The 26614-nt window shown below is 42.2% G+C and overlaps 1 protein-coding gene across 1 annotated transcript in view; it reads right to left on the reverse strand.

Moving 5' to 3' along the window:
* Positions 1–26614, reverse strand: part of LOC120021216 (sarcoplasmic/endoplasmic reticulum calcium ATPase 2) — a 40567-nt gene extending 13953 nt beyond the window's left edge. Inside the window, exons 1-5 of the mRNA XM_038964877.1 lie at positions 25974–26614; positions 23857–23874; positions 23683–23765; positions 15111–15215; positions 8626–8764 (exon numbers count right to left, since the gene is read on the reverse strand). Coding sequence (XP_038820805.1) covers positions 8626–8764; positions 15111–15215; positions 23683–23765; positions 23857–23874; positions 25974–26091 — 463 coding nt within the window. The 5' untranslated portion in view covers positions 26092–26614. The remainder of the gene's footprint in view (positions 1–8625; positions 8765–15110; positions 15216–23682; positions 23766–23856; positions 23875–25973) is intronic.

The following is a 26614-nucleotide window of genomic DNA, read 5'->3' on the forward strand; positions in this document are numbered from 1 at the left end:
AGGAAAGCATATAGTTAAAAAAACTATATGTTCGAAAGAACAGACAACTTTGTCAACCAAGGTTTTTTTTTTTGTCAGGGACAGCCCTATGCAAAACATGCATCCAAAAAAGGGAAAACCATTTTGATCAGTTCTACAGTGCAGTAGTTGGGGTTTAGATGGAAACGCTGCTGGGCAGGAGTCTCTGCTATGGGCCTCATGGAACTAGGCAAGAGAAGCAGCTACTTATTTTCTAGATTTATCCCTCCAAACATTCTGATAAAAGTCTGGCCTTAGCTGTACCAACTCCAGCAGTAAAGTTTAAAATGGAGCACTATCCTCTTCATCCTTGGTGGCTGTCAAAACATCATTATCACCCGCCAGGCTTCAAACTAGATCAATCTCAACAGGACGAGATTGAAGGATGGATTGGGATGTGTGAGATGAGGGTAGCTCAACAACAAATACATGTGCAGAATATACTAAATATTTCTCCCACCCTGTGTGGACTCAATTTATAAAAAGCCACTGTCAAAATGCCCCTAACCTAATAGTGGAGCGTGTTCCCAATATACACGTCGGGTTGGTTAAGAGGGTCATGAATAGTAGGGTAACCTACTTTTGATGACAATGAGAGCAGAGCGTCTGTAAGAATAGGTCATCATTAGACAAGCTGTTCAAAACATGTTTGACAAGAGTAGGATGGATTGGTGCCATCAATGGTTACTCCAAAAACCAGGGTCACTAAGGGTAATTTCCTAATAACTCCATAGATAAATAACAGTTTGAGCAGAAACGCACAACCTTAACCGTGCCATTAGTCATAGTGCAGAGCCGAGTATCACACCGTGTCCTCGGATGTCGCTGTGGTTTGGATAACCTTAACTGACTCGCCACTGCAGACAGACGTGGGGTTCTAAAAATGCAATGAAGTGTGAACTAGCTTGCATTAGAGGTTGTAGAAGTCATTCTCCATTAGCATGGAGGAAGCTTTATTTAGCTGGTCAACTTTCTGAGAAAGGGACAGACTTTTGCTTCCAGATTGAGGACCCTTTCCACCCCCCCGTCGTCCCCCCAAAGTTCCTCTCCGAGAGATAAATGGGAAGCAACACAAACTTCAGCCCACAAAGGCCAAGGCAATCCTTTTCAGCACAAAGATTAACAGTCACTAATGCATGTGCACGCATTGTGACATGGAACCTGGCCTTAGCTGCAGTGGTGCTCCTGTATGCTTGTGTGGAGCTGTGTAAAACTTGTTACTGCAGACCACAAGTGGAGGGGGGAAAAAAGCAGGTCATGTCACCCCTCCTGTCCTGGTAAACATTCACCCAGGGCTAAGTCTACATGGGGGGGTCCAGCAACATCAGTGGCCAGTACTCCTACTACTCCCTGGTGAGGCTGCATGTAGGCCTGCAGTTTCCTGGGTCGTTTCACCTATTCTGACAGTCACCTGCCATGGTGGACGTGTAGTGAGAGAGCAAGGGAAAGAGAGAGCGCTTGTTTGATTCCTATATACAGGATGTTGTGGCTTGAAGGGGCCAGGGTTATTGCCATGGCAACAGTAGCAGTTGGTTGGTTGGTGAGGGTCTGAATGCTGAAAGGGAGGGTGGTGAGTGGTGACGTCAAATCACTTAGACGAGAAAAAAAAAAGCCCTGGAAGGAGAGCTGGCGAAAGAACTGCTGCTGTTGTGATGACACAGAATCTTTGATCCTGACAGCCAACTGTGGGTGAAAAGAGAAACGAGGAAGGGAATCTCTGAATCAGGCAACCTGTAGCAGAGTGACTGGGAATGCTATTAGCACTGGAGGAAAAACCTAGGCTTGACAACAGCTAAGCAGTGGCTTCCACTCTAGATCCCGCCTGGTCGCCCTCTTCCTCCAAGGGGGGTTGAAGCCACACAGCCAGGCGGTTAAAGTGAAAGCCACAGCAGACGACGTGGTGAAGGCAGTCTCAGGTTTCTGGCACGCACCTCAGCTCATGTTGAGGTCGTCCCCTCCACTCGTTAGCACCACCGCTGTGTTTATAGCCCCCCCGGGGGCTTCCACATTTCAACAATCTCAGAAGGAACTCTACTCTGACCCCATGCTTACAGAGAACCCAAAGTCCACCAGGAGGCAGCCAGTACCAATGGCTGGCAAACACATTGTGGGACAAAAAGATGTAACTTTCTTTTTTTTAATGTAATAAACTGTCCACATGAAACCGCTCATGTAAAACATGTTTATTATGGTGTAACAGTAGGGCAGATATCTGACCATTGATGTAATCTAAAAATAAAAAAAAAGGGAGGCCGGTGTGGCGGTTGGGTTTTGACCTGAAGCGACCGCACTGATTGGCTTGGCTGTATGTAGATGAGCGCCTAATCAGTGTGTGTGAGACAGACTGGACAATGTTGGCGTGTGCCACAAACTGTGCAGGGTTACTGGCAAGTAAACAAATGAATACAAAACGTGGAAAGTAGGAAGGTAGGTGGGACTGGTCTTTCTGGTAGACTTCCAAGGTCACTGAGCTCCAGACAGTGGGAGACAGTAGCTCCAGCCCAGCCTGTCAGCTCAGACTCACCCTTCAGGGCAAGAGGTGAGGGGGATGGGTGGGTCAGGGCATAAAGCAGATGCTGCTTTTAACATGGCACTTAGTGAATTAATATTTGAGTCAAGAGTCAACTCCTCTCCTTACTCACAGCAGAGAATATTCACATACTCTTCCTTATTGGTATATAGTTACTCTAGGATTGGAAAGTGAGGGGTTAACCAAAGCCCTTCATTCCACGTCCTTAGTGTGGTGTCAGGAGTGGGAAAGGGCACCACCTGTCATATAAGTTCATATCTATCTTATAACTAACGCCCCCAACCTTTCTTTTGAGGGGAAAGAGAAAGAAAAGTAATTTTCTAGGAAGGTGGGTGACAAAGAGAGCAAGACGAGGAGAAAAAAGTGGGGAAAGGACAAGGCGATGTATTGAGTGACACTGAAGGAGACACTGAGGAGGCCAGGTCTGGGTGACAAGAGGAAGGAAGCCATGGAAAGGGTTGTGGATCTAACACCCAGTTGGGACATGAGGCCGCTGTAGTCTGGTTTCACTGTTATCCCATCCATCACACAACCCCCACCTCACCCACACAGACTCAATTATTTTGAATGACCCTCTCAATTGGTTTACAGCTCTCATGGTCTTATGTAACTACGCCAATCACCTGGTGCAGCCATTGTATTGGATTAGTCAGGGAGATGAGCAGTGTTCAGCAGGGTGGATGTGCAAGTTGGGGGGGAGACTTATCTACATCGCAAACAAATAACTTCCCTTTTTAGCAGAGCCTATTCTTTCATCTCAAGCACCTGTTCCACCGCAGCCTGGCAAGGTACAGGTAGATTTGACAACAGTGTAGGGGGAGTTCTCATGCAAACATCCTCACCCAGCGTCTATCCCTCCAGAGAGAAACAGTGGCCAGTTCTACATTGATAATCTGTTGTTGGCAGTACCGTGAGCGTCAACTGCTTAGAGCCTTCTAATGTCCCTCATTGCAAGTGATTAAGTACGGTGAAACTCAATTAAAAAAAAGGTTGAGCTCATAGCTCTAAGTTGTCTACATCAGACATTGAAACATTTACCAGCCAAGACCAAAGACTGTTTGGGTTTATCAATTGCAGTGAATGCATCTTTAAATCAATTAGCAGAGCCAATGCCAGGTGGTGTCTGATCTCAGGGTTTAGCGGTGGTGACAGGGGAGAGAGGCGCAGAGATCAGGAGCAACACAGCTTTGATCCCTCTCTGCTTATCAGAGCACTAAGATCAAACAGCTCCATCTGCATACATGAAAGAAAAAACAGGACCACAAATATGAAATACTCACGCACACCTAAAAACAGACAGACCTGCACCCCCCCCCCAAACAATGTGTGTTATCACCGGAGACTAGTTTATCAAACCTAAGCAGAGATAGCGCATTGGGAACATATTCAGACACCTTGACTTTTCCCACATTTTGTTAAGTTATAGCCTCTAAAATGTTTTTTCCTCTATCTACACGAGTTTAGAAATATATTAATAAAACAGGAATCTCTTATTTACATAAGTATCCAGACCTTTTGCTATGAGACTCAAAATTGAGCTCAGCTGCATCTTGCTTCCATTGATCATTCTTGATATGTTTCTCCAACTTGATTGGAGTCTACCTGCGGTAAATTCAATTGATTGGGGGCTGGCTCCCGGATGGCTCAGCGGTTCGATCCCGGGCCGTATCACAAGATCGGGACACTTTCGTTCAGTCTGCATGGTCAATGCAGCATATGCAACAATGTTGTTGACAACAATGTTGTTTCCAATTTGATCTTATAAATCCACAAGCGTTCTATAATTACAATATTAGTTTGTGTTTTTACATCTGCAAACAGCTAGTTTGTATTTTCTTGGCATGTTAAGCTAAACCGTGTTAGCCACTAATGCTAATCGCTAGTTAGCTGGCTAGTACTGACTCAGCGTAAACGTGGCTAGCTAACGTTAATACAGCCCGAGACCAGTGCTGGTGGAGGCCTAAATCAGCATGTTGTTTGAGCAACAGTATCTTCTAAAATCAAAGAAGATGAGGCAAAGCATGAATATGTTGGCTACATAAAGATTTAATGTAGGCAAAGAGTATAGGGTCCCCTAGGAAACACGGAACATCACTTTGGTTCCTACATTGTCACAATAACTCGTCCATGGCATTTTCATTAGTCGTTATGTCAAACACTATATTCAAAGTGCCCCCTATTATTTATATTCTAACTATAGAATTAGAATAAACGTTGTATTTCCATGATTGCAAAAGTTCACCCAAGTGTTTTGATCTAAACCGCAATTGCAACATTTGGTTAAAAATAAGGCCTAGTTTTTTTTGTCCATATCGTGGCAGTGTGGAATTGATCTCAAATTAGTGCAGGAAATTATTTAACGTTGAAGTTAAATTGAACAGAATAAAACAAATCAGAATGGAGAAAGACCCATTGAAATAATTTAGAATGTAATATTTTAGCCATATCGCTCAGCCCTACACATATATATATTAGTGATGCACCGATATCGTCCTTGCCAAAGAAATACACATTTTTAACATTTTAGCAGCCTTTTAAGCATTCTAGTACAGTTAACACACACACAGCAGTCTAAGGCACTGCATCTCAGTGCAAGAGGCATCAATACAGTCCATGGTTTGAATCCAGGCTGTATGACATCAGGCCGTGATTGGGGGTCCCATAGGGAGGCACACAATTCGCCCAGCGTCATCCGGGCCGTCATAGTAAATAATATTTTGTTCTTAACTGACTTGCCTAGTTAAATAAAGGTTACACAGACACAAAAGTTATTTTGTGGACATTTACTCATGTTAAACAAAATCAAAACCTATTTCTTTCACCTACTTGCTGTGCCGTTTCGTTGTCATTTGTTTCATCCTCAACCAGGATTTCTACGGAATGCTGTTTGGGTCTTCGCATGTAAAATAACACTAGGTGATGTGTCAAATAACACTAGGTAACCAATCAGGACCTTTACATAGTTATTACACATTGATTACACCATCACTTGTATTTCAAGTCACAACAATTCATCAATACATATGGTGTGATGCTGGTAAAGTTGTCTCGCGCACCTACAGTGCTGGTCATTAAAAAAAGCTAGCTAGCTCATGGATGCTAACAATGTTCTTCCCCAAAGACACAGCAAAACGACAATCTGTAGTTTTAGTAGCTAGCTAACTATATAGCTGTCATCTAAAATAACCCTAACCCTTATTTGATTAATGGTGGTCGGACCCATCTATGTGAAGCTAGCCACAATAAGGATTAGCCACAATAGTGGACTTTGCATTTATCCTTCAAAATAAAAATATGTAATTGATAGTGACGCAAATTAATACAAATAGTAGAATTGTGCCATAATTGAATAGATCATGCTAAGAGGTTGGAATGTTATATTACAAAAAATAAATAAAATATATTTTTAATTTGACAAAAATCTGTTAAAATCACATGACAAAGTGGTGATCCTGTATTATACTTTAGAATTGCATTTGGGGCATACTTACTTCAATGTAGAGCCATACCTATGGATTGTGGATCAATGACATGGGGTATCAGTCTACTTAGTGAGGCCCAAAGAAGATTAGCTCTTATTGCGAGATTCTGAAACTGAATTGAGCCACATTTGTCAACACTATTGAACACTATTCCAGAGGAAAAACAATACTGCGTGGATGTTCTGGAGTCTAATAAATATATTGGGTATTGAGTAGACCGATACCCCATTTCATTGAGCCCCAATCCTTAGTTAAAGCTCTACAGTGCAATATGAATGTCAACACACACAATAGGCTGACTGGGGAGGTGATTTCACAGTCACAGACCTGCGTTAACAGCTACAACGCTAATATTTGCATAAACTCTGTTCTGTGGGTGTCACCGAGTAGACTCATATTTCATTGCTTCACATTCCAACCTTATTTGACTAGATAATGTTAAACATGGCATGATTCCATCAATTGTAACCTTCTGCATCACTTTCAAAGATGAACTTTTATTTTGAAGGCAAACCGCAAATTCCACTATTGCGGCTATCTTCACAACACATAATCCAGTCCGGTCGAGCATCACTAGCCAGATGAAGCTAGCTGGCTGCTTATAACGTTAGCTTTGGCAACAGGGTTAAGTAGCTGGCTAGCTATTTATTTTCATGAACTGAAGTTCAATTTCAGTAGGCGAACAACAAGTGGCAACCTAGCTAATACTTACAAGGATTCCTAAATCACTGCTAAGAATAATAAAAATGACTTCAGTTTCTACTGGTCATTGTTTTCAGGCTGGTTGTATTGGTGCTAGTTAGGTACCAAGCTAAAGCTAGCTACCCCAGAAGTTGGTCAAACAAACAATGCTTTATTACCAAAGCGGAATTGTAAACACATCGTTTGTGGCCGGTGTTTGCAGACCTTTTTGTACAGCTTTGACAGTGCTACTGATAGTAGTGGTGGCACTTGGTTTGCACATGCAAATTCAGAACACACAACATTCTATAATAGAACTGTGTATCTGTTTTGACACGCATAGACCCAAATGGCATTCCATAGTATGTATGCCGTTTAGCTAATAGCACTGACGCTATTACTGTGCAACTCCGGTAGGGCAACATCTGAAAAATAGCGCACTTGGTCGTGTGTACCAGTGCTCGACCAGTTGGCGAAAGCCAACATCATCCACAACAGAACAGTTGATTGTCAAGGGCAATGAATTCCATTATCTTTATGTTGTCGCACTGAAATTCTTACTCTGTCAAATGACTGCTCGATTCATACAGCAGACATTGTGGGCTGTTAGGAATGCTGTGTTGCACGTGTAGTGCAAAAATGTACATTGTGTCATGTACCTACATTATATTAGGTATGCAAGTCAGCTTTGACATTGGTCTTGCACATTGGCGTTAAACTAGACATCGGGGCGATACTGATGTTGGCATTTTTAGCTATTATTGGCCCATTCCGATATGTTCACTAATATATCATGCATGCCTAATATATAATTAGGGATGCACAATCTATTTATATATAAGGGATGGATGATGTATGACATTTGGAAAGGTGCCCGTCTATATAAAAAGGTCCCACAGTTGACAGTGCATGTCAGAGCAAAAACCAAGCATGAGGTCGAAGGAATTGTCCGTAGAGCTCCAAGACAGGATTGTGTCGAGGCACAGATCTGGGTAAGGGTACCAAACATTTCTGCAGCATTGAAGGTCCCCAAGAACACAGTGGCGTCCATCATTCTTAATTGGAAGAAGTTTGGAACCACCGAGACACTTCCTAGAGCTGGCCTGACGAAACCAAGATTGACCTCTTTGGCCTGAATGCCGAGCGCCACATCTGGAGTAAACCTGGCACAACCCCTACGGTGAAGCAGGGTGGCGGCAGCATTATGCTGTGGGGATGATTTAGCGGCAGGGACTGTGAGACTAGTCAGAAGAGGCAAAGATGAACAGCTCAAAATACTGAGAGATCCTTGATGAAAACCTGCTCCAGAGCGCTCAGGACCTCAGATTGGGGCGACGGTTCACCTTCCGGCAGAACAACGACCTTAAGCACACAGCCAAGACAACAAAGGAGTGGCTTCGGGACATATCTCTGAATGTCATTTAGTGGACTAGCCAGAGCCCGGACTTGAACTCAATTGAACATCTCTGGAGACCTGAAAAGAGCTGTGCAGCGACACTCCCCATCCAACCTGACAAGAGCTTGAGAGGATCTGCAGAGAAGAATGGGAGAAACTCCTCAAATACAAGTGTGCCAAGCTTGTAGTGTCATACCCAAGACTTGAGGCTGTAATCGCTGCCAAAAGGTGCTTCAGCAAAGTACTGAGTAAAGGTCTGAATATTTATGTAAATTAGAAAATTCTAAAAACCTGTTTGTCATTATGGGGGTATTGTGTGTAGATTGCTGAGTAAACATTATTTTAAAATCCATTTTGGAATAAGGCTAATGTAATAAAATGTGGAAAAAGTCAAGGGGTCTGAATACAGTGTACAGGGGTAGTCATGTGTGGGGTTGGTTGACAACCAAATAATCAGTTAATAGCCAGTTCCTACAGAGAGGTTTGATCCACCACTCAGTGTATTAGAAGCATCTTACCAGCCACCTCCACGATGTCCCCTGGTACAAGGTCCCTGGACTTGATCCTCTGCACACTCTTCCTGTCCTGCCGGTACACCTTGCCCATCTCTGGCTCGTACTCTTTGAGTGCTTCAATGGCGTTCTCTGCATTTCGCTCCTGTAAGACAAGCCACCAGATCAATATTATTCAGAGATAATGTTAACTTTAAGTGTGGGTTGATGACAAGATCCCACACAGAATTTAGAGCTGGTTCAACGATGGGAATGATCACTTGAACAGTGACCCTCAAGCTGAGAAAGGAATCAACCCCAAGAGAGAAGTGTTTCCCACAGCAAATCATTGAATATTGTAAGACAGAAATATCACAGTATTTACAATGCTAATCTGTGGATCTCTCATCATACACAAAATAAAAACAATAGGACAAAAAAAAAAAAAAAGGCCATTACATCTAAAATTACATCTAAAATTGAGCCAGTCACAGGCAGCCAACCTGATAGCACTCTGGACAGGTCAGGGCGATATAGCCTAAATATATCAGGGTATAAAAGGTTTTTTTTAATATAAAAAATTGTATGACGGTATTTTTAGTTTTTGAATAATAAAAGTTGTACATTTGCTTTATGAGTAGTGAGTGATCCTAGGGTGCTTTATGAGTAGTGAGTGATCCCAGGGTGCTTTACGAGTAGTGAGTGATCCTAGGGTGGCAACACTGAAATCTCTTAGAATGTATATTAGTCCTTCTCCATTCTGATTGGTTTATTACTGTTCAATTCAAACAAAATACATTTCAGCACTTTAATCATTTCTGCATTTCCTGCACTCAATTGCGGTGGCGGAAAAAGTACTTGAGTAAAAGTAGATACGTTAATAGAAAATTACTGAAGTAAAAGACACGTCATAAAAAACTTGAGTAAAAGTCTAAAAGCATTTGGTTTTAAATATACTTAACTATCAAAAGTAAAAGCATAAATTATTTCAAATTCCTTATATTAAAGCAAACCAGATGGCACCATTTTCTTTTTACAGAGCCAGGGGAATACTCCAACACTCAGACATAATTTCACACAAAGCATTTGTGTTTAGTCAGTCCTCCAGATCAGAGGCAGTAGATGACCAGGGATGTTCTCTTGAGAAGTGCGTGAATTGGAACACTTTCCTGTTCTGCTAAGCATTCAAAATGTAACGAGTACTTTTTGGTGTCAGGGAAAATGTATAGAGTAAAGAGTACAGTATTTTTAGGAATGTAGTGAAGTTAAAGTAAAGTACAGATACCCCCCAAAAAACAACTTGCGTAGTACTTGAAAGTATTTTTTACACCACTGCTCAATTGAGAATTTCCACACTGCCAAATAATTTAGGATTTATTTTTAACCAAATGTTGCAATTGCGATTTAAAGCAAAACTATTGGAATCATGGAAATAGAATGTTTATTCTAATTCTATAGTTAGAATATAAGTGGGCACTTTAAATACAGTGTTGTTTGAGATGAAAAATGCCAGGGAGGAGTTAGTGACAGGGTAGGAACTAAAGTGTTGATAAGTGTTTCCTAGGGGACCCTATAAGCTTTGGCTACATAGCTAAGAGAGAACATGCTATCTCATGTTGCAAACATATTCTTGCTTTGCATAATCCTCTGATTTAGAAGATACTGTTGCACAAACATGCTGATTTAGGTCTACACCATCACTGGTTTTATCAGGTTCTATTAGCTAGCTACGTTTGCTCTTAGTCGCTAATAGCTAACTAGCTATTAACAGCTAACAATTAGCATCTCACAAGATTTAGGACAACTTGCTAAGGAAAGACAAACTACCTGATGTAAGAAACAAAAACTAAGTGTGTCATAGAACGCTAGTGGATTTATATTAAGAAACAAAGTGACCCAAACCGGTCCCTGCATCAATACCGGTATATCATAAAATACGGTATACCGCCCAGCCCTAGGTCAGGGTACCCCCGCTTGATTTTCTCATTGGATGGGAACATGGAAACGTCTTCATTAAAAACACAGGTGGCAGGGTGAGTGTTGTAGGTTAACGGTTGTCGTTGTGGGCATTGATTGGTCCAAGGCACCTCTGTTGAAGTAGGGTAGGGGACTGCGTATGAATACGAAGGGTATTCTGAACATGTGTCATCTTCACCTCCGCAGTCCCCAGTCAAGCTGACGGATAACGGCTCTTCTCTTGCATAACCCTCAACAGGGGCTAGAGAATAAATTATAAAAACTCACCAGACATCACAGCTTAGCAAAGAGGGACAGAATGTCGTAAAGCATTTCACAGAGCCACACTGTACTGAGCGACTGAGGTGTGTTCAACGGCAGTGTAAACTGCGTAACCGATTGTTCACAAATAAGAGCCAACAGAATGTTGCGAATTACAATGTGTCCTTTTGAAATGTGGGTAATATACACTTAGAACAACTCACCACAGGGTTCTATGTCTAGACAAAAATGTCATCCTCTTGTTTGAGGAATATCTCAGAAATCCACAGGATGTAAAAGCCATAAGGCAAAAAATACTGCTCTATACTAAACTCCAGTGGCCAATGACACTATTGACCAAAAAGGTACAACTAAAACAGACAGACTGTATGAACCTGCTTTAATGGGATTCCCTCAGACTGTGGGTGGACAAGTACCCAACAGGACAATTTTTTAAATTTAAAATAACCTCGCCACAACCTTGGCCTGTGCCTCAAGAGATTCATTGTCAATCTACCTCACAAATCTAAATTTAAAAAAGGTGATGAATCTAGGTGTCAAGAGTGAAACACAAAATGCTATGATAGTAAATGTTTAACATATTCCAAATGTGCTGTTGACCCATCACTTCCACCCTCCTACACTAACTGGTCTGTTTCCGCCTCGCTTGCCGAGACGTCCGGCATTATTCAGTGTCCTTTTAAATATTGCGTTGCCAGGCTGATGCTAGGGAGTCCCTGTGCCCCACGAGCAGGCCCCACTCCAGGATGATCCGCTCCTGCCTCTGCTCCAATTTGGATTGAGAAAAAAAAAAAAGAGAGCAAAAAGCAAGGTAATTAGGCTGTGTGCCTCCAAGCCTGCTCCTTCCACCAAGGTGCACACGGCCAAATCAATAATCCACTCCATGACCTGCCACATTATCCCCCTGGGCTAAGCCAGAAGTCCAGGGGAAAGCACACGCAGAGGCATACCAGTACAACCATACAGGTTGTGCCATTCAGGGATAAAAAAAAATATTAAAAATGACCCAAGACTGAGGGGGAACTTGGTATGTGGTGGGGGGGGGGGGTAGGCAAAGGCTTCAGGCCAGTCAGGGTAATGAACGCAGATGAAAATAAAACCAAGGAGAAGAAAGTGGGACGAGGGTTTCAGGGTGACCTCTTCTCACTCTGCTCCAGGCCCGGTGCTCCAGTGGGATGCCTGTTCTATCTTTAGCCTGGATGGGGAGAGTTATCTAGACCTGGAGTTTTACATTGAAAACCATGCATATAGGCTAATCCTTTTTTTCCCTCATAACTGAAGTTTCACTATCCAACTCCATCCCCATCTGCATCAAGGAATTAAAAAATAATATTAATAATGCACCTGGCTGGCAACACCATCACACAGCCATGATTCAACCGACTGACTTCAACTTCTAAACTAAATAACTAAGGTTTAAAATGTGGATAGCTTCATGCCCAGTGTATAGCTTCATTCTCCTGTTTCACAGAGGACAGAAGAATAGCCTCTGGTTCAGCGCGAAGCTTGGATCTATTTTTAACTGTCTTTTTGTTCATGGCATTTTCTCTCCAAGGTTTGAAGGATCGTTTGGACAGGCAGACGAACTGGCCAGAGGACGTCCATGGGGATTCCTCCAAACCCTCTTCCTGGCATCCAATCCCTGCCTTGTTCATCAGGAGAACCAGCTCAGTGGCCAATCACAGGCAACTAATGGTCGCCACTGACTGGAATGACCCAGAAGTCTTGTCATTATACCAGCAAGGGAAAAAAACATCTTTGCTACCATGTATCTATCATTTCAGTTTCATTCACACAATCAATTCTCTCAATTTACAGTGAAGGAGGCAATCATTTACATTTGAGTCATTTAGCAGACGGTCTTATCCAGAAAGACTTAGTGCATTTAACTGTAGATAGGTGAGTAGAGATGTGCTTCTTTCCCTTTTATGATGTGATATGCATCTAAATACATGGGCTCTGATACGATACAGGAACAATACGTTTTAGTTTGAAACGATGCGATTCATTATTTTTACATAAACATTAATTTCCCATTATAAATTACAAACTGCTGCTGGTGGAGCTGAAGAGCCTTGCCTCTCTTAGCTGGATTTGTCTGAGCTGACAAGTGTGTGTAAATGTATGCACCCGAGCCGAGCATTTACACAGATTAAGTGAATGAGCTAGTAATGAATCAATATTTATCGTTTTCAAATTAGCTATGAAATAGCCAATGAATATATAGCACAACTAGGGCTGTTGCGGTGACCATATTACCGCCACACCGGCAGTCATGACCACAGTAAAATTTCACGGGATGTAATGGTAACCTTTTAAGCACTCTGGAAATGTGTTGGTAGTACCAAACATATGGTTGCTAATGGCCTGGTACTCAGGGCTCTAATGTCCCTCCATCCATCAGGTCCTAATGGCCTGGTACTCAGGGCTCCAATGTCCCTCCCCCCATCAGGTCCCAATGGCCTGGTACTCAGGGCTCTAATGTCCCTCCATCAGGTCCTAATGGCCTGGTACTCAGGGCTCTAATGTCCCTCCCTCCATCAGGTCCCAATGGCCTGGTACTCAGGGCTCTAATGTCCCTCCATCAGGTCCTAATGGCCTGGTACTCAGGGCTCCAATTTCCCTCTAACTACTGACATCAATGCAAATGAAATTGGCATCAAACACTTATCAAAACAGTATGTCTTTTGAAAACTCACCTCACTGTGATTGAACGTCTTTCTTCAAATTTATGAACAGGTTGAAACAGTGAAAAACATGGTCACCGTGGATGTTTCAAAGCCTAACAGAATGAAATGGACAGCGCTTTCTAAGGTGATGTTTCATTCAAAAACATCCAACAAGCATAGAGTTTATGCATAGGCCTATTTGCCCAAGCCTGGAAAAAAAACTAAATTAAAATAATGATTGTGCTGTTATACAAAACATAGCCTACCGCATTTTACGCACAGCAGAAAAATAAAATAACTGTTTTAATGAAATGTTTTGTTGCGCCATTTTTTTATGATCAATTTTCACTACGTTTCCCCAAGCACGGGGTAAATGCAGGAACAGGGTTGGAGAGCCCATGGCACAGAGAGTTTGGGCAGAATATAACCCGTTGTGCAGCAAGTGGCGGCAGGCTCCATAAACAGTGGTCGATGCATCGAGTGAAATAACCGGAGTGGTCTGAAAAACAAACCAGCTGGAAAGCGGCCTCCAGTTACTATTCAAGGTCATATGGATATCTTTTCCCCTGCCCATTTGATAAATGGGCAATTCTAAATCAAAACAAATTTACTTATTTAGTAAAGACCTGATTAAATGTAGAAGTGAAAATATTAACAGCGTGTGCAGCCTGAGTCATGGAACAGAGTGCAAGCTTTTTTTGCTACTTTCTCACAATCATCAATAGCCTATAGTAACATTGTGCATCCCATATACTGTATGTTTTGATTTCTAGAACATTCTGAGGTTTGTATCATTCAACTCTAAAGTTGCCAAATAACTAAATCCAGCATATAGGACCTGTTTCAAATGATCACGTTTACACTCAACATAGCCACTCGCTCTGTAACGGGAAAAATATCCTTTCTATTTTATTCAGCTAAGTTCAATTATATTAAAATCATAATATGAAATAATTGCATGGGACTTAAGCATATCTTGTTTGCTAAATGAACAAGCCTATAGACATGGCACATAGCCAGATAACATACAGTAAGAAAAATGTATTTCAGAAGAACAGAATATGAGTTTCTTCATGTTTCTTTAAACCTGCCTAAAACAAATTGATTAATTGTGATGGTGTATATTAAAATGTACACTTTTAAAAAAAAAATTTTTTTTACATGCAGATGTTTCAAAGGCGCGCATCAGCGGCTTTTATGCAAGGAGGCCTGGAGATGCTAAACGTGTTTATGTTAATTAGCAGTAAATTACCGTGAGACTGGCAGTCTGTTGCATGACAACCAGTTGACACATTTTCATACCCGCCCCAGCCCTAAGCACAACTTTGGCAGTTACATGCAGTTTGACACAGAGGACATCTGTCACTAAATATAAGGTATTTTCGTAAGGTAAACAGAACGTAATATGAGCAACAAAAAATGTGACCTGGAACTGGTTTAGACCTATGTATGTTATATGGCCTGGAGATGTGGCCTGATCACATCATAAGCTAGGTCTACTACAATCAATTAACAATTACTGTTCGGGTAGGACGGTAAATCCAACCCCAAAGAATAACTAAGCTAACCATATTAAAAGGAAAATGTTTTAAAAGATCTGCTTACCTGCCAGACACCCACAATGGCATTGGCTATAAGAATCAGCAAAATTACAAAAGGCTCAACGAATGCAGTGATGGTCTCCTCTCCCTCCTCGAACCAGGCTAGCACCTAACAGGAGGAAAAAAAGAGGCAGACGAGTCAGACAGCAATACATGCATAACAGATTTAGACATATTGTGCCCTGCATTACCAGATATTAACATCTCAATCAGATATCAGTTTTAGGATGTAGAGGAGATTAGTCTTGTAACGATACCAGCATTTTTACTACGATACCAGGTTTGGTATCACGATACTTGTAAAATAAATAACTGCCACATATGCATAAATGAATCAATTATACAAATCCTACTATTCATTTGACTTCATTTTCACCAACCAAACTACAGCTCCAATGATATGGGATTTTTGGGTCTGATACCGATTTTAGGGAGGCAAAAGTCACCGATTCCCAATCTGTCGAGATGGTATTTTTCATTCCACTTGTAAAAAAAAACCTAAAACAAGTTGTGTTACAAAGGATTAACAGATACTCTAAATGATTTCTAAACACAAATTAACAGAATCTTTTATTTGTAGTTTACATGAACCACCAAAAAGCAACTGCATCTATAAACACAAAAACACTTGTTCAGTTTACCTTAGGTACAACTTAAAGATTTTTTCTACGGCAGTGGATAAGAATGCAGCAGGGTTGATGCTGAAGCATCACAAGCACACTAAACTGTCTCAAAGTACATCTGAAACGGCACTGTTTACAAACTATGCAGTGAAATACAGTAAAATGCACTTCATAATGAAACCACTAGATGTTAGTGTCACCATTTGTATTGAGTAAATTCACTAGTGCTTTACATGTCAAAGGTCATGTAAAGAAACACTATGGCAACCTCGCAATAAGAGCTTGTTATGACAAGCACACGCTGGCTGTTACGTAATGTTTTCTCTCCGAAAGCATAATTGAAATTACACATTGTGTACAAAACATTAGGAGCACCTGATCTTTCCATGACAGACTGACCAGGTGAATGCCATGCTCCCTTATGACACTTGTTAAATCCACTTCAAAATCAGTGTAGAGGAAGGGGAGGAGACAAGGCTTAAAAATCCTTCTTTAACCTAAGACATCGATTGTGTACGTGTGCCATTCAGAGGGTGAATGGGCAAGACAAAATATTTAAGTGCCTTTGAACGGGGTATGGTAGTAGGTGCCAGGCACAACGATTTGAACGTGCCAAGAACTGTAACACTGCTGGGTTCACACTCCCCATGTGTATCAAGAATGGCCCACCACCCAAAGGACATTCAACCAACTTAACACAACCATGGGAAGCCTTGAAGTCAACATGGGCCAGCATCCCTGCGGAATGCCTTTGACATCTTGTAGGAGTCCATGCCCCAGTGAATTGAGGCTGTTCTGAGGGCAGAAGGTGTAACTCAATGTTAGGAAGGTGTTAATGTTTCAGCTGCAAATGCGGCGATGACTGAAAACTTTCATGCAGGAAAATCCTTGCCGCACTGGTTTTAGTCAAACATTCTAATTTAGCTAGCTAGCAATCTTCTCATCATGAACGCAAGCAAGCAAGGCCTAAATTATAGATCTGCGCCAACTGTCTTGCTTTTTGCAGATTGAATATTTCGGGAAAACTACATAAGCCCACAAATTTAACAGGCCCAGACAGTAAGTGTTATTTTTGTATCAAGGTTGAGTTCACGTCGGCGCCAGTCCACTGTTCGTACATAAGTAGCGAAGATTGCTCACTAGCTAGGCTAACTACCTCGCAGGCTAGCTATGAGAACAGGGCTGCTTGCTTGGTGAAGTGTACTTTTGATTATTTACTTATTCAAATATCCTGTCGCTGGCAAGCTACTCACTGTCAAACCACCATGCCTACGTCGCCCACGTCGTGACTTACAGATTGAATATCATTCAATGAACAGCTTGTAGACCGCCCTCTCAAGGCAGCCATTGAAAACTTATAAAAATGACCAAATGAGCAGACCTATGTGTATACAATGTTTGTGCTTTATCTGAGGAATAAAGACAGATACAAATATTTCCATGAAAGGTTAATGTCGGCCAATTACAATTTTAAAAAATTATAACATAATGCTAATTTATTTGAATGGTAAAAATGGTCCGGTATGTACTTCCAGAAAAGGTTGAAATAAAAATGTACAAGCAACTATGCTTGGCCGGTATCCAGATTGTTATACCGACCTTGTGCCATACCGGGATATTCGGTAATACCGAAACTGAACACAACAGTTCGTAATCCGAAGGTTAGCAATGTTAATGTTAACAATTACAGCAATGCTAACTAAATACCAATGAGAGCATTGCAAACATTTTATACAGTTGCTTACCTAAATTATTTGTAAAGACAGAAATCCCAGCTCATTAAGTTATACAAGAAACAGCAAAAAAAAAAAACCTACTCAGCTTGCTCCATGGACGAAGCAAATGTAAGACAGCAACGCTCTTGATCCAGGAGGGAATTCTCTGCGGTTACCAAGCAAAACTTAATTTTGGAAGAAGCTAACCACTTAGCTACTAAATTAGCAAACCAAATGCACAACTACAGAGCATTTACCACATTTTAGACAGTTGATTTAAATATTTAGAAGATATCTAGCTGGCAAACATTTTGTTGTGAATTCCATACTGTAACTAGGCTCCGGTCTCTCGTCGTTGTGTGCTTGTAAACAAACACCACGTGGCTGGGACTTCAAATTGAAGCAGGTGAAATGAATACGATCGGATTTCTCTGGAACGTATTGCACAAGTTGAGTGCAGGTATTTACTTAAAAGTAGCTACAAATATTCACATTAACAAAAAATTCACAAAAGATAGTTAAAAAAATAAAATAAAGTATTTCCAAATACCCTGGTGCATGGCAGTAATGAGCAATTGGAGGTTGCTACAAATGTATTTACACCTTTCCCCCCTTCTTTTTTTGTTGAAGTTAATGAAGATGGTTGCTCAGCGAAACTCCATATTTAGTGAGTAACAAACATTTTGAGAACGCTTGTAGGGCTGTCTAATGGGAGTTTGAGTCCGGGTTTCCTGGGCGTTTGAGTATGACGCGTCTCCTCTCTTTGTCAACATCTAACGCACAGATACTGGGGCATATTCGAGTGTGTTAACTTCTGTGCAGCATGAGTGGGGAGCTAACATATTGCTTCCCAGTGTTGTAGCAATGAGTAAGTGGAGCAGGCAAGAGGCATGAACGGTGCACTCACGCTATATGGGAACATTGGCTGCATTGATATACGTGATCTGCTCAACCAGTATACCATGCGAGTCATTTGACACAAGTAATAAACTGTTTGTGTTCTAGTATCAAAAAAGTCCCAAAGTTTTGTGCAACACTAGAGGAGATGAGGTGAGCCAGAGGCAAGAGTCAAGGTAACAGAGCCAGGAGCAGTATTGTAAAATCACTTGGTAACAAGGAGACATTCAATTTGGGTGAAAATCGCCATCCATTGGGACAGTGACAAGGCTCATCTGCGCTGAAAATGTGGTCAGCTCAAGCCCATCAAATAGCTTTTTATCTATACATCTAGGCAAGGGAATGCTATTGCAGAGAACTGTAAGTGGACAAATGCTACCCATCAGCGCCTTCTACGAGGACTTCCAGTTACAGCAATCAAATCCAATGTTGAACATATGGCAATAGTATAATCGCACAACCACCCATTATGGATGAAAATCATGAAAATAACCGTCTTTACAGTTTAAAAAAGTACACGTATAAGAAAGTGTATTGTGGAACAAACAGCTGACTGAAGATGTGACTGCCGGCAGTCCCTTTTGTTCCCACATAACGACACCTGTCAGAAGATGATGCACGTTGTAAAGTTACCTCTAACATGACAGTTGCCAGGAGCCACCCGTTTAACAAATCGTGGCACTCAACCCCAAAAATATAATGAATACATTTTTTTCTTTTTAATTGGGAACTGCAGCTGTGTGGCAACAACGCAAATTTGTGCTGTGACGTCATCGCGGCCAGGCAAAACAGAATCTTGCGACTTATCAAGCAGCCAATAGCCACTCAATGAACAATAGAGAGCAGTGCACTAACCACAGCCGAACAAAAATTGCGTTATCATGAACACATTGTGCCATTAGCAAGAACTTCACTACGCTAGCTAGGAGGGCATATCCAGCATTGAGTGTGTGAACTGGCGTTGTTAGCAGATCTTTCGTTTCATATGGATTGATTTGAGACTGGTCAAGCCACTCACGTGGCTGACATGAGTAAAACATTTAAACGTGTTAACCCTCGCAAGGCTGCTGGCCCAGACGGCATCCCTAGCCACGTCCTCAGAGCATGTGCAGACCGGCATGTTTACGGACATATTCAATCGCTACCTATGCCAGTCCATTGTCCCCACATGCATCAAAATGGCTACCATTGTTCCTGTACCCAAGAAGGCAAAGATAACTGAACTAAATGACTACCGCCCTGCAGCACTCACTTCTGTCATCATGAAGTGCTTTGAGAGGCTAGTCGAGGACCATATCACCTCCACCATTCAGGCCACCCTAGACCCACTTCAGTTTGCATACCGCCCCACTAGGTCCACAGACAATGCAATCGCCATCACACTGCCCTATCCCATCTGGATAAGAGGAATACTTATGTAAGAATGCTGTTCATAGGGCCTCCCGGGTGGCGCAGTGGTCTAGAGCACTGCATCGCAGTGCTAGCTGCGCCACCAGAGTCTCTGGGTTCGCGCCCAGGCTCTGTCGCAGCCGGCCGCGACCGGGAGGTCCGTGGGGCGACGCACAATTGGGCTAGCGTCGTCCGGGTTAGGGAGGGTTTGGCCGGTAGGGATATCCTTGTCTCATCGCGCTCCAGCGACTCCTGTGGCGGGCCGGGCGCAGTGCGCGCTAACCAAGGGGGCCAGGTGCACAGTGTTTCCTCCGACACATTGGTGCGGCTGGCTTCCGGGTTGGAGGCGCGCTGTGTTAAGAAGCAGTGCGGCTTGGTTGGGTTGTGCTTCGGAGGACGCGTGGCTTTCGACCTTCGTCTCTCCCGAGCCCGTACGGGAGTTGTAGCGATGAGACAAGACAGTAATTACTAGCGATTGGATACCACGAAAATTGGGGAGAAAAGGGGATACAAATTATAAAAAAATAAAAAAAGAGAGAAAAAAGAATGCTGTTCATTGACTACAGCTCAGCATTCAACACCATAGAATCCTCCAAGCTCATCATCAAGCTGGGTCTCAACCCCGCCCTGTGCAATTGGGTACTGGACTTCCTGACGGGCCACCTCCAGGTGAAGGTAGGAAACATATCCACTTCGCTGACCCTCAATACTGGGGCCCCACAAGGGTGCATGCTCAGCCCCCTCCGGTACTCCCTGTCCACCCACGACTACGTGGCCATGCACTCCAACGCAATCATCAAGTTTGCAGACGACAACAGTAGTGGGCTTGATTACCAACAACAACGAGAGCCTACAGGGAGGAGGTTATGGCACTCGGAGTGTGGTGTCAAGAAAACAACTTCACTCGACGTCAACAAAAGGATATGCTCGTGGACTTTAGGAAACAGCAGAGGGAGCACAACCTTATCCACATCGAAGGGACAGCAGTGGAGAACGTGGAAGGTTAAGTTCCTCGGCGTACACGTCACAGACAAACTGAAATGTTCCACCCACAGACAGTGTGATGAAGGCGCAACAGCGCCTCTTAAACCTCAGGAGGCTGAAGAAATGTGGCTTGTCACCCAAAACCCTGACAAACTTTTACAGATGCACAATCGAGCGCATCCTGTCGAGCTGTATCACCACCTAGTACGGCAATTGCACCGCCCTCAACCGCAAGGCTCTCCAGAGGGTGGTGCGGTCTGCACAACGCATCACCGGGGGCAAACTACCTGCTCTCCATGACACCTACAGCACCTGATGTCACAGGAAGGCCAAAAAGATCATCAAGGACAACAACCACCCGAGCCACTGCCTGTCCACACCGCTACCATCCAGAAGGCGAGGTCAATAAAGGTGCATCAAAGCTGGGACAGACTGAAAAAACAGCTTCTATCTCAAGGCCATCAGACTGCTAAACAGCAATCACTAACTCAGGGAGGCTGCTGCCTACATCGAGACCCAATCCACTTTAATAAATGTACCACTAGTCACTTCAAACAATGCCACTAATAATGTTTACAGATCTTATATTACTCATGACATTTACACCACCAACTGCACCTTGCCTATGCCACTTGGACATCGCTCATCCATATACTTATGTACATATTCTCATTCACACCTTCAGATCTATGTGTATTAGGTAGTTGTTGGGAAATTGTTAGATTACTTGTTAGATATTAATGCACTAAGAACTAGAAGCACAAGCATTTCACTACACTCACATTAACATCTGATAACCATGTGTATGTTACCAATAAAATGTTATTTTAGCAAGCACATTAGCTAGCTATCTAACTTTCGTGCACATTTTGCAGCAGCTCAGGCATTCAGGAGCGGAGTAAATGTGTCTTAAATAAAATAAAATTGTTGCCATTTGAACGATTATAAAAATGGTGAGCGCGGTCATTTGGCTGACATGACCATCATCCAAAACTCCATGCCCGTCACAGCCCTAGTTGAACATGTTACTGCTAATAACTGTAGTAGTTCAAATTCAAAGCACCGCACAACTCTGTCCTGTTCAGGCACCCAGTCTCTGGCTAAGCATTCAGTCCTCTATCTGAACAGCAAGCGACTACTCTTTGAAGTGGTGTTCATTTCCATAAAGTCCTTCTCAGCCACTGAAATCGGATGCATAGATTTTAACCAGCGCAGTTTGAATGACCAGATTACATAAGAGATCAAATCAATCTGATGAGGCCCAAACATTTTACCTCACAGAAATGACTCAGAGAAATGGAGGGTATAATTGTAGATATACTGACAACTGCACATCTCAAACTAGTCTACACTTCAGGGCTGGAGTGGTAGCCTCCCTCACAACAGTGTTCATAAAGGCCAAGCTTGATCTTGATTGCTATACAACGCAATGACCACTTCATTGAATGAGGTTAAATAGCCACACCCTCTCATTCTATTTTGATGTCCCCGACAGTCAATCAATATACAGGGAGGAGATGGACCAGAGTAGAATTCTTCCTCGGGCAGCGGAGTACACTACAAAGGCCTTGGCATCATTAACTCAGAGCCCAACTAATTAGCCTTGTCAAGCTCTCTGGCAATAACAGTCAATAATATAACGACAATCATTTGAGCTATGAATAGCGGATTGAAAGCCTTTCACCACTGCGCATTAGTAAATGTATTGAGCGTAATGAGTTTGTCCCAATTCAGCAAATCTTCCCCAGAGAATGGGAGAGGTCTATAAAACTATTTCAGAACAGGGACAGGAGTAACTTGTCCGCTCAATCAGAATCTAGGCCAGAACCAGAAATGTGTCACAAGTTTATCCTCATCCGAACACAGCCTATCAAATCAAATGTCAAATATGAACAGCTTGACAGCTCAAGCCCGCCCGGGACATGTTTATGTGATCTGCCTAATACTGGATGTGATTTACAGGCTAGATTCCTGACCATCATCACCGTGTGTCCTTGCTGCTGGTGATATTTACAGCAGTGGCATTGAATATCAGCCAACCAGGCAACAGCAGTGGTTCTCAAAACTCTCCTCAAAGACCCCCAGCCATTCCATGCATTTGATCTATTCCAGAGCTAGCACACCTGATTCAACTTGCCAACTAATCATCAAGCCTGTGACTTCGTGAATCAGGTGAACTAGTTGAGGGCCAAAGCCAAACAAAATTGTGAAACGTCTGGGGGTCCCCGAGGAGAGGTTTGAGAACCACTGAGCTACAGGAAGGGGTAAACACCCCTACTCTTATGATAAGTGCCATGGGATCTTTAATGACCACAGAGTCAGGACACCCGTTTTATGTCCCATCCAAAAGACAACACCCTACACACTGCCCTGGGGCACCGGAACTTTTTTTATTTTTTTAATTACAGAGTAACGGATGCCTCCTAATAGCCCCCCCAACACAACTTCGAGCAGCATCTGGTCTCCCATCCAGGGACCGACCAGGACTACACACACCCCTCATTCCAATACTGTAACCTAAGACATAATGACATACAAGTAGGAGCAATAACCAATTATTCCTATAGTACTGGACAAATGCCAGTTCATTATATTTTCACCAGAATAGTCAGATTCTATATAAATCCATCATGAGGCTGGCGCTGTGGGCATCAGGCCTAATGAAAACCTAGGGGCTTGCATTTTCTAAATGGTGGCACACGTCGCACTGAATGTGGATCTACCATTCGTCTACTAATCGCTCAGCGCGCTGTTGACATTTTCTGTGCAATTCTACATGTAAAATTTGTTCACACGTACTCTCTGCAGGCAAACGCCATTGGTGTGTTTGAACCCTAAAGAAAACCCTATTGAGTATGGTCTGCCTTACAGGAGATTTGTGCGTGCCCCAATTATGTTCATACTTATTCTGGACATATGAAACTTACTAGGATCCTCATGTGCCTGAATTGAGTCATGTTATACTTACAAAGGATATGCAGGCTGCAAGAAGAAGAATCCTCACAAGCAGATCTTCAAACTGTTCAACCACCAGTTCCCATAAAGATTTTCCTAAGAGAACAAAAGAGCATCCAAATAATGGGATACCTTCAAATGTGGCTTTGAAGACATAAACTATCCAAAAAAGAAACAATTTGCTTACCCTCCTCAGCAGGCAATTCTGCGATTCATCCAAGGGACACCACACCGAAAATAGAGAAGTGAGAAAAATGTTACGTGAAACACTCTTTATGCCACTTCGATACCAAAGTGACTTTTTTGTAACAGGTTAGAACTTACGCAGCAGCTTAGGATAAGGGTTAGCGAAAATGCTCTGGTAACCTGCTACGAAAATCACTGAATCAAAGTAGCGTGAAAAGAGCGTGTCCCGAAATATTACGACAGAACTAGCTAGCTGTGTTTCTCAACCATATGTGCAGTACCTTCAGAAAGTATCAGCCTTAAATATTTCACATTTTGTTGTTACAAACTGAATTCAAAATGGATTAAACCGATCTCACCTATCTCCACACAATATTTTGCAAGTGAATTGAAAATTAAATTCAGAAATATCTAAATTTACATAGGTATTCACACTGAGTCAATACATTAGAGTCACCTTTGGCAGCGATTACAGTCTAAGAGCTTCGCACACCTAGAATGTACAATTATTATTATTTTTAAATTTGTTTTCAAGCTCTGTCAAGTTAGTTGTTGATCATTACTTGACAGCCATTTAAGTCTTTCCATAGATTTTCAAGTCAATTTAAGTGTCAACTGTAACTAGGCCACTCAGGAACATTCAATGTCATCTTGGTAAGCAGCTGCAGTGTATGTATGTATATATTTGGCCTTGTGTTTTAGGTTATTATCCTGCTGAAAGGTGAATTTGTCTTCCAGTGTCTGTTGGAAAGCAGACGGAACCAGGTTTCCCTCTAGGATTTTGCCTGTGCTTAGCTTTATTCAGTTTATTTATATCATAAAAACTCCCCAGTCCTTGCCGTTGACAAGCATACCCACAACATGATGCAGCCATGCTTGAAAATATGAAGTGTTACTCAGTAATGTGTTGGTTTTGCCCCAAACATAACGCTTTCTATTCACGACAAAGCTTTTTCTTCATAAAGCAATTTCTTTGCCAAATGTTTTGCAGTTTTACTTTGGTGCCTTATTACAAACAGGAGAAAAATTTTTTTTAATATTGGTATTCTGTGCAGGCTTCCGTTACACCTATAATTAAGTTTGTATTGTGGAGTAACTACAATGTTAAGCCATCCTCAGTTCTATCACAGCCATTAAACGCAAACTGTTTTAAAGTCACCAGTGGCCTCTCATTGTGAAATCCCTGAGTGGTTTCTGTTCTCTCTGGCAACAGAGTTAGGACACCTGCATCTTTGTAGTGACTGCATTGATACACCATCCAAAGTGTAATTAATAATGTCACCATGCTCAATGGGATATTCAATGTCTGCTTTTTTTGTTTTTACCCATCTACCAATAGGTGCCCTTCTTTGCGAAGCATTGGAAACCTTCCTGGTCTTTGGTTGAATCTGGGTTGAAATTCACTGCTCAACTGAGGGACCTTAAAGATAATTACATGTGTGGGGTACAGTGATGAGGTAGTCATTCAAAAAAGCATGTTAAACACCATTACTGCACACAGAGGGAGCCCATGCAACTTACACATTTTTACTCCTTAACGTATTTAGGATTGCCATAACAAAAGGGGCTAAATACATTCCAGCTTTTCATTTGTACATTTCTCTAAACATAATTTAACTTTGACGTTAAGGGGTATTGGTTATGACAATCTCAATTTAATCCATTTTAAATTCAGTCTAACAACAAAATGTGGGGGGGAAAAGTCTGTCGGTGTGAATACTTTATTTAGGCATTGATACGATGTCGAGTTTCTCAACTCCAAGATGTACAACAGAACGAACGTTTTCCGGGGAAAAAAATCAAAAGGGAAATTACACCTAGATAGATATGTTTTGTTCATCCAGTCCACGTCTAAGAAATAAGAATTGAACATCGTTTAGAATCGGCAGATCATTACAAAATGTGCAGCATTTTGTTTCAGTTTACTGAATTAATTGCAGTCTTTTTTCCCCTTTTTTTTTTTTTAACACACAGTCATTGTCTGTCAGCCTGAACATGTTCGTGACGTCAGCAATATTTTTTCAAGCATGCCGGTTGCTTAAGAATGCTAGCTAGCTAACAGGCCGTGCACCGTGTTGCCAGGAAAGGGGTATCACATTTCAAAAACATGTTACTCACCATTAGGTCCCCATTTTTCCCGCTGCCTCTTCACTTGGTCTACACCTAGACCTGTGCTTTCGTTCACGTTGAAATGACTGTAAACTTCCTCCACCGTCTTTGTGTGAGCGTTCGCCATGGTGAGTAGCCGCTCGAATAAACACTAGCTAACTTAGCTGCTTACGTTAGCTAGACAGCTATCTAGATAGTTAATTGAAGAAACCTCAAGAACCCCACTGATTGTTCACTTCTTTTACGTCTTCCCCCAACTCACGCTGTCGAAAATGCAGAACAATCTCGAAATGTATGTTATCCCAAAAACGTCTGTAGCTAGCTTAATAACCTCACATGTAGTCAAAAAAAACTGGCTAGTGTAATGACTGCGTTAGCCCTCCTCGCCACTTGTTACTAGAGCAATGCCTTACCCCCTCAAACTCGCCGGTTACAACGTTCCAGGCACAACAATGAAATACGGATAATTCATAGCTACCACCATCAAAACTATTTCATTCTTAACGGAGCAATAACTTAAGAAGACATGCGTAGTAAGTTAATGCAAGACGGTAGGTCTGAAAGTGCTGCTTTGGTGTATGTCCGCAGTGTGTTCCTTCTTGTGTGCTGCCGCGGATTCACTACTATCACCATCTGCACCAATCGTATTT

Source organism: Salvelinus namaycush, chromosome 26 (genome assembly GCF_016432855.1).
Source record: "Salvelinus namaycush isolate Seneca chromosome 26, SaNama_1.0, whole genome shotgun sequence".
Lineage (NCBI taxonomy): Eukaryota > Metazoa > Chordata > Actinopteri > Salmoniformes > Salmonidae > Salvelinus > Salvelinus namaycush.